The sequence below is a fragment of the Candoia aspera genome, chromosome 4, assembly GCF_035149785.1.
Source record: "Candoia aspera isolate rCanAsp1 chromosome 4, rCanAsp1.hap2, whole genome shotgun sequence".
Lineage (NCBI taxonomy): Eukaryota > Metazoa > Chordata > Lepidosauria > Squamata > Boidae > Candoia > Candoia aspera.
The window spans coordinates 10,648,277-10,657,739 of record NC_086156.1 but is presented as its reverse complement, the minus strand read 5'-3'; the positions used below and the strand labels follow the sequence as shown (position 1 = coordinate 10,657,739).

Genomic DNA, 9,463 nt, shown 5'->3' with positions numbered 1-9,463 from the left:
AAAGTTATAAATGGATTAAGTGTCCAGATAAATTTGGAATATTGACTTTTACTGTAAGATTTTGTAATTAACTATAAAAAATAAAAGCCTCATGTGGCATAGAGTGGTAGGAGGCAGTATTGCAACCAAAACTCTCCCCACGACCTGAGTTCGATCCCAGCGGAAGCTGGATTCTCAGGTAGCTGGCTCAGGTTGACTCAGCCTTCCATCCTTCCGAGGTTGGTAAAATGAGTAGCCAGCTTGCTGGGGAAGGTGATGACTGGGGAAAGCAATGGCAAACCACCCCGCGATAGTCTGCCAAGAAAACGTCATGAAAGCAGTGTCCCCACAAAGGGTCAGACATGACTCAGTGCTTGCACAGGGGACCTTTCACCTTTCACACCATAAAAAATATACAGCTTCTTGTGGGAAACAGACATATTGGCTATCCTGACTATTGTAAATCATAACAAAGATAAGCTACTTAATGATTTTAGAAACTGGACACTAGAGGGGACTAAAGATTCTAAGCAGAAGGAAAAAAAAATACAAGCCTGTTCTTGATGTCAGTTAATACTGGGACTTACAGAATGACATGAAATCTTCTAACATTGGAAACATTACAGGAGATCTTTGAAGAACAGAGCCAGAAATTAGTAACTACAATATCAACAGTCAGTAATGATGTCTCCTTCTATGGATAGACTATGTCTAAAAGATGTTAATGAAGGAATGACAGATGCCGAACAAATTTTATCTGACAACAGAGGAAGTACCAAGAGTGAGGCTACAAATGACAGGCAAGAGAATGATTTGGAAAAGGATGGTTTATTGGATATACAAAAGAAACTGGCGGAAGTTTTAAAAATTAAAAGGGAAATATAAATGATAAACCAAGAGAATGATCTGGAAAATGTTTCCTTATTGGATCTACAAAAGAAGCTTATTAAAGCCTTGAAGAAATCTGTGCGATGGGATAAAGAATTGAAATCAAATCCTACAACATTTGATTGAACTAAAGATTAAGACTCTTGGAAGGAATATAAAGTTGGTTTATTTGATCAAGGTTAAAATAAGACTTTTTTTTTTAAAGTTCTGGAAACAGTTTATGGACTTTTTGCTGAAACCAGGATTGAAAAGTTGATATTTTATGGATTTGCTTATAGATGAGGGATGGGAGATGGGATGAAGAGATATCTGTGTGTAATCTTATAGGGGGTGAAGAGTTATTAGATTTGTTTATACTTGTGATGAGGGTTGGAAGTCACTTCTTTGTATATTTCTTTTTTCTTTATTCTTTTTTCCTGCACTTTTTCTTCCTTTTTTCTCTTCTCTTTCTCTAAGTTTAGTTTGTATTAGTTTTTTACTACTGTGATCAAAATTCTTAATAAAAATTCTATTTGATAATTCAGTGTATCCTGAAAAAAAAAAGGGGTTTTGGAAACCAAGCTTCATGAAGAACAGTTGAAAGAGTGGGTATGTTTAGAACAGTGTTTCGCAAACTTCTTATAATTGTGGACCACTAAATAAATGTTTAGAAAATGTAGGTGATGCCCAATTAAGCAAACACATCCTCCTAACTAAAGTTTGCATTTTTAGGAGTGTGGGAGTTTATGTTTTTCAGAGGGTAAGGTTATAATTGCATTTGGGAAACCTTTGAGTTTTGAAAGCTTTTTTAACCAAAATATGTATGAAATTTTTAAATCCAAAAATTAACTAGTTACCACTTGAATTATTTTGTGTACCGCATGCTATAATAATAGCTCTTAGCATAAACTTTTCAACAGAATATTCTTTAATAGAAAAATCTGAGTAATAATAGGCTAGAAGTGAGCGGGATGCTCCAAATTAATGGAAAAAACTTAAAAGAAGGTAGAAATCTTTCGGTATCTTGGTTCCCATCTCCAAAGTGACGGTGGCATCAGTGGTGATGTGCGAGCGAGGGTGAATGCGGCCTGGTTGCGCTTTGTGATGAATAAATACCAACCTGTCTCAAATCTAAGATCTATAAGATGATCATTTGCCCTGTGGCACTGTGTGGAACCGAGCATTGGGCAGCAACAAAGGGTATAGAGAGTCACCTCCATGTTATGGAAATGTGTATGCTCTGTTGGATATCGGGCATCTCCCTGCTTGATCACGTCACAAATGATGCCATTTAACAACAACTAGGTGTGTCATTAATTACAGAAAAGATGAGAGAAAGCCGGCTTCGTTGGTGTGGACATGTCCTTAGAGCGGAACCTTCCACTATCATAGTTTACTATCTTAAAATTGATGGCCGGCGGCCATGTGGGTAACCAAAACAGAGATGGCAAACACCATCAATAAGGGCATGTAAATTGAGGGTCTGCGCCCTGAGGATGCGGACAATCGGGCAAAGTGGCGTTTCAGGATCTAAAAGGAGACCCCGCGGTAGCGGGAAAGTGCTAGGAAGAAGTGAGTAGATCTCCAGCTCAATTAAATCCCAGTTTCTGATATTTATCACCGCATTTCCCATTCACACATTTCCTTGTAGCTTGTGCAAGATCACAGTTCCATGTAATGGACTCACGTGCAGACTCTCACTCAGTAATTGCATTTGAAACCTGTTCAGTACTGTCCATTTTCTGGATTTTAGCACTCACATATTAGGCTCATCGCCTGAATGCTTCAAGAAACCAGTTCAACTGATCCATTTTTGTAAACAACCTACCCCAGTGAAAGTGGTGTGCCTCTGGTCTGGCCAGCAGATTGGTGGTGAACATGGGGAGGTGGTAGACTGAGAGTAGAGACCCCAACCCGTTTGAGAATTTTTGGTTAGAAGGAGTAGGTACGGTGATGATCGGTATCTTCAAATATAGGAGGATGTCCTGAAAGAGAAGCAGATGTGTTCCCAGTTGCTCCAGAAGGTAAGCCTGGGGTGGATGGAAACAGCAAAGAAGCAGTATTTGGCTAAACTTTAGGAAAAACGTCCTAATGGTTATTCAGCAGTGGAAAAGGAGGTTGCCATGCGAGACAGATGGCTCTCCTTCACCGGAGCAGACACTTTTAACTCCATCCTGCAAAGTTTGTAGAACTTGCATGGAGAATGAGGTTGGGCAGAAGACTAGCCAACTCGGGTCCTCTGGCCGCGTGGCTACCGTGCCGCAATTTGCACCGCTGTCCATAACACACCGGATTACTTTATAGTGGTTTTACAGGCTTAGGATGCATCAGCCGTACCGTGTTGCTTCATCGTAATAAAACATACTGGAGACCGTTTGGCTAGATAGTCGATGAAATCATCACCATAGTACTGGGGAAGAGGCACCAGAAGGCAGCAGAGCGTTTCTTCCTTCCCCGTTTGCAATGCCTGCGACTCCGATTCGAGCCGGCATAAAATCAGCGCGGTCCGGGTGCGCCCCCACCTTACACGTGTACGCACGCAACCTCCACCGCCAGGCGCGCGCGCCGAGGGGCCCCTCTTCCCCGCGCGCTCTCCCTTTGGGCGCGGGGAGCCCCCCCCGTTCCCTCGGGCGCGGAGGCGCGCTTGCAGCCCGGCGGCCCGGCCGGGAAAAGGGGCGGGGGGCTTCCCCGGCGGCGCGCGCGCTTCAGCGCCCCCCCCTCGGGCCCCGCTGCTGCGCCCAGCCGGGTCACGTGCGCGGGTGACAGAAGCGAGCCGCCCCCGCCGCGGCACCGCAGTTCCTCGCCGCCGCGCGGCCGGGGTGGAGCGAGGGAGAGTGCGCTGCTGCGCCCCGTGCGTGAGCCGGGAGGGAGGCAGCGGCGCGGTCGCAGCGGGCCCGCTCGGCTCCGCGCCACCCCGCCAGAGGCTCGCCAGGAGCGGGAGGCGGCGTGAGGAGGCAGCAGCCGCAGCGGCAGCCACGCCGCCATGGCGGGGCTGAACTGAAGCGGCGGCGAGGGAGGAGGGAGAGCGCGCGGCATACCCTCCTCCAGCCCATCCCTGGCGGAGCTGGGCTGGGCAGGGCCGGCGCTGCGCGTCGCGTCGCGGGGCTCCTTCCCAGCTGAGCCCGCGCGAGCACCGGGCACCCGAGCCCAGCGCGCGGGGCGGGAAGGGCCGGGCGCTTTTGTGCTTCTGCCCGCCGCCGATCCCTTCCCCCCCGCTTCCTCCGGGGCGGCGTGTTTGTGTGCGCGGGTCGCGAACAAAGACCCCCGGGCGCAGCCGGCGCGGCAGAGAAGGGCGCGGGGCGAGGGAGAAGACCTCCTTCCCTGGATCGAGCATGGCGGACCGCAGCCTGGAGAGCCTCTCTCTGCCGCTGGAGGTGAGAGCGCGGCTGGCCGAGCTGGAGCTGGAATTGTCGGAAGGTAAGGCGGGCCGGCGCGGGGGTGGCGGGGCGAGACCTCCGCGGCCGGACCCCGAGCCTGCTCCGCGGTGCCTCCTCGGGGCGCACGGCCGGCGCCGGTGCCCCCGAGCCGGCGGGATGGAGCGGGCGAGGGAGCGCCCGTCGTCCGCTGGGGAATTCGGGGGCGCTCCCAGAACGAGGGATGCGGCGGGGCGGCTGGGGTGCGCGGGGCTGTGCCGGCGGTACCTGGAAGGTGGACCTGTCTCCTCCGCAGTGTGGAGGGTCTCGCCATCCCGTGTGTGGGTGGGTGTGTTTGGATGTGGCATGTGTCAGTTGATTCTTGTAGGCGTCAGTTCCTCCTGGTACGTGGGTGACATAGCCAAAGAAATGGGGTGTGTGTGTGACGGGGGGGGCGGTGGGCGGGTAAAAAAATTCCTGCCGAGATCCCTCTCCCCCCTTTTTCCTCTCTCTGGGTCCGAGGGGAGCAGAGACATGACTGCGTATCTTCCTCCGTCTTTCTAGTTTCTTAAGAAACTGGTTATTAATGTCATTGCGCTGAAGGGGGTGGGGAAGTGATTCTCGATGGCGGCTGTTGTCTTTGCTAGCAGCATTTGGGCTGGCTGTGTATTCAAGATATAGGAGGTGTTCTGCTGGTGATAAATCCCTTCTCCTCCTTCCGTTTTTTTGCTTTTTTGCTATTCTTCCTGCCACCGTGGTGGGAGAGATAGGAGGAGGAGGAGCAGGAGAGCTGCTGCTCCAGCATTGTATGCTTTATTACAGAGGATGGAAAAATCTTTAGGGCTGGGCTTATGAGGAATCTCATCCTGCTAAGGAAATACAGTTTTGGTTTAAAAGAAATCCCTGCCAACACCATCGCCAAAAACATCTTCCCTTGCCTAATGTAAGGATTCTTTTGGTCTTTGAATTTATCTAGGGAATAACCTTGTTGTGCGATATTCCCTGTTTAATCAAGTTTTGGATAGGCATAATCAGTGCCAGTTGAGTGGTTCCTATCAGATTATTCTTACATTCAGGGAAAGAATAAAAGAGATTGTTGAGGGGATTTTCTTGCTGTTGCACCTCATGTTTCATTTTCTTGTTTTGATTGAAGATGGGGCAATTATTCAATGTTTTGATCCCTTCTCCTGCCCTGGGAAGTTCCTTCTGCATAAAAAACATCATGCAGCTTTCTTAAGACTGGGTTTTTTTTCTCATCTGGACAATGAACGTTGAAATTTGTGATGCACAGATTATGCCAAGTGGGTGGCTGTGTATTGTAGAATCTTTTCCTGGTTGCCTGTCAAGCAGACGTGTTCCAAAGCCCACACATTTTCAATCAGATTTGACGTATTTCCTTTTCCTAGCTGTATTTCTCTGGCTCAAGTCAAGATCTGCACTCCTCGCTAGCCTTTGAAGTGCTTAAGGAAAGAATGCTGACAACTCTTCAGAGGAGTGGTCTTGTAATTTCAAAAAAGGCCTTTCTTCTCCTTTCTGAAAGGCTTATTCCAAGAACATTTTGAAAGACAAGGGGAGGGGAAAATAACCCTAAACTCCCCAAACTATGGAATGGGATGGTTTAATACACAGCATGTATTCCCCCCCCTTCTCTTTCCATTATTATTTCCTTGGGTAACGGTTGCAGAAGGGCTTGTAGCCAGAAAGTTAAATGCACTCATGCCGTTCCCATTAGCGGGGAGGAGCTGGTGTTGACACTGGATTTTTTTTTCTTTTAACACTTTCAGAGGGGACTGCTGGAGTCCTACATTCCTCTGTAACATAGAGGGCAGGGGCAGGACAGCAACATTTGCAGCTGCATTAAGGGGTTAAAGCAATATTGACTTATTCACGCTTTCTGCCTGCCCAATTTGGTTTTTTTTGTTTTAAGCTGACAGGGAGAGGCAAGGAAGTGTTAGTGAATATGTGCACGCAAACACCATGCTTGTAAATCTGAATTGTCTCTATGTAAAAACGTGCTACTGTCATAGAAGCGCCCTTGTAACCTGTCCAACTTGTAGGTCCAGTAAGACTTTTTTTCCCAAAACAGTCAAATCCTAGGAGGAGATTCTGTGGCAGAGAACTGATGACTAATCTGTTCAGTTTCCTACTTCTATTAAGGGGGTGGGGTGTGATTAGCAGCCCTGGTGGAGTAGTGCAGTCCTGGGCACCTCTGCTCAGGAGTAAGCCCTACTGTGTTAAAAGAGATACCTTACTTTAATTACTCCTGGGTAAATAAATACACTTAGGAGTTACCTAACAATAAATAAGTTTATTTCCTAGGCAGTGATGGTGGTGTAGATTGAGTTTTCTGATAATTTTTCCTTTTCTAGTGATTTCCTGTCACTTCACTTTTATGCCACTTTTAGGAAAAACTGTGATCAAATACGGAGAGTTGGGACTATGGTCAAAAGAGTGTTTTAATCATTACATGATCCTGTGGACATCCATGTCATATTCAGGTTTTCAGTATATCTTGAGATTGCAGCAGTCCCATAAATCAGATTGGGAAGGCATATTGTATATATTTCTAAATGTTTCTTGTTAATAAAGGACAAGCAATAAGCTGTATATGTAATAGCTCTATAAAAAAAAGAGACAGGGCTCCGATCCTGCACCTGTGGTCTCCATCTTGACTTTTTAAAAAAACCTCCCTCTCTCTCCCCTATCCCCATTCCCAGATGCCTCTGGTAGAAAGGTTTCCATCAAGAACATCCAGACCGATGAGTTGGATTACAGCTCCCATGAGCCCCAGCCATTAGGCATCCTGGTGATGATCATGGCAGGCTATAGAAAGCTGGTGTAGTTGATACTCTGTATGTAAATGATATGACAATGAAATTGGGGCTGCATTACATATGTCTTATAATACTTTAAATAATATTCAAGATTTCAAAAACTCAACAAAAAAGAAAGAAAAAAGAGAGGGATTTGCCACTTTGTAAAATAATTATGTATATGTAAAGACACTGAGCCAGTAATCTTAAATATAATCCTGAATATAGTGTCTTGGGAGCCATCTCTGTTGAATTCAATCTTTAGCTAAACTGTTTAGGATGGTTCTGCAAAGCTCCCAAGTTCATATTTGAGTTTCTGAGCATATCTTCTTCCTTACTATTGAGTTCGGGAAGTTTTGCTACTTTTTAAGACTTGTGACCTTACTCCATGTTAATGAATGAATGCATACCTTGCAGAAATGTGCATACAATATATATGTTTTTGCAGTAATGTTTGCATTATTTGATCTTACTTATGCAGCAATGCATGATCCATAACCCACAAAATGATGTGCAAGTGCATTCTAGGCTCCATGGAGTATGGGATGCACCACTGGAATTGGGAGTGAGAATTGCAGGGTTCTTATCATTGGCATGCCAGTTTATTTAACCAGAACCACCTCGTCCAAGGTTTGTGCAATTATTGTGTGCATTGGGTAGGTCAGCTGCGTATTGGAACATAGGAAGCTTCCTTCTGAACCAGTTAATTGAATCATCTTGCCTGGTGTTACTGTTTCTGATCTGCAGCAGTTCTTCATCAGGACGGGCTTGATCTGGAGATGCTGTGGATTGAACCTGTGACTTTTTCCTATCCAGTATACGTTCTTCCACTGTGCTGTGATTTTTCCAGGCACTGACATGCTTGTGATCTAAAATAGCTGCAGAGGACTGATAAAGGAGGCAGCATTATTTGCACGTAGAAAACTGTCAATATAACCAGCCAGTGCCTCTAACCAAGTAACCTTTTGGATTAGCATTCTGAACGTTGCTGACTATACTGATCAACTTACGTATAATGCCCCCCCAAAATGCAACAGGTTGTTTGGTTTTCTCTTTAAGGAATACCATTGGCCTGAATTACTTAACTGAATAATATTGCCTGAAGAAAATTCATTCAGCATTTCCCCAATCCCACTGAGGATTTTTCTCTATCAAAACCAATGGATTCCTGGTAGATAGACATGTTTAAAATACTATTCTTGCTATTAACTCTAGGGAATGATCCTTATCTCGGTAAATTCCTTAGCTGTAAAATGGGAACAATATGTTGTTATGTCGCAGGGTTGCTGGGGACAAAAATAAAAGCTGTAAGTATTTTGGACCCTGATGTTCTTATTGATGAAAAACAGGTCAGCTATATTTTGTTATCAGCAACCCAAACAGTGGCCTTAAAGGCATATGATGAAGTTACATTGGCAAGGTTCATACGTTGCATTAAGCCATAATGTAGTTTGTTTGAATTTCTCTTAGCGTGTTATGTGAACCCAACCATTATTACTTGTTGGACATGGTTTATGGATTAGGTTTATATATGAATCCAGCCACTGTTGCTTTTTGCATTAACAAAATTATGGTGTAGCCAGTGCCAAAGCTACAACATCTGAAGATGGTAGATGCCTAGAAGAACAGAGAGAAATGTCGATGTTATCCATAGCTATTGGATTTCCGTAACTGGCAGCCAGGGTGAAAAAGGCTCAGAACTGTAGTCTTTGTGGAAGGAACCCAACTGGGGAAGATTGATGTAATGAAACAGATACACATGTGGTTCCTCTGTCTGACTTTGGAGACCAGTCGATTGTATTAAACGAAAGAAACTGCATTCAAAAACCTGTTAAATCTGAGATCCCCAACATTGAACTTGGAAACATCAATGTGCCTGTAGATATCTCTCATGGTACCTGTAAGTCTTCTGGTCCTCCTCCTCCTCTTCCTCCTCTTCCTCTAGAAATATTGCATTAAAAAGAAAAAAGAGGGGCTTGGCCTCAAGAATCATCTGTATTTCCAAAGATAACCTTGGATTGCAGATAGGCCTTATAGAGTACTCTTAGAAAATTGTGAATGGCAACATTCAGAGCTAGTGCTATTTTATCTGGACTGTGAAAATCCAAATGAGCACTAGATGGCAGCAAGACACAGACAACTCATCATCCTTTGCTCTTTACTGCCATCTCATGGTTATCTGATTTTTTTTTCACTTCCCAGACATAGTAGGTAGGACTATTTAGTGTTTGGTTTGTACACTTCCTTCCTGCCCAGAAGAGTGCATAGATAAAATTAGTGTAGATAGCAAGTATCTCAGAAGAATAGAGTGGTTGGCCTGGGTAACCCTCAGCTGTTTGCCTTCTAGTAAATTGTTCTTTTGTGACTGGCCACAATCACTGTGGCAGCCATTTTGAAAAACGGCACTCTCCCTCCGCAAGGCTAACTCTAACCCAAAACACCCTTTATGTT

At 45.3% G+C, this 9,463-nt stretch overlaps 1 protein-coding gene across 5 annotated transcripts in view; it reads left to right on the top strand.

The window, feature by feature from the left end:
* Nucleotides 1-3,678: 3,678 nt before the first annotated feature.
* Nucleotides 3,679-9,463, top strand: part of DIP2C (disco interacting protein 2 homolog C) — a 258,599-nt gene continuing 252,814 nt past the window's right edge. For 2 of the 5 annotated variants that reach the window (XM_063303406.1, XM_063303405.1), the window contains exon 1: nt 3,697-4,263. In XM_063303406.1, coding sequence (XP_063159476.1) covers nt 4,179-4,263 — 85 coding nt within the window. In that variant the 5' untranslated portion in view covers nt 3,697-4,178. Of the gene's footprint in view, nt 4,264-9,463 lie in introns of all 5 variants that reach the window. The other 3 variants (XM_063303408.1, XM_063303407.1, XR_010067928.1) reach the window with 2 other exon arrangements.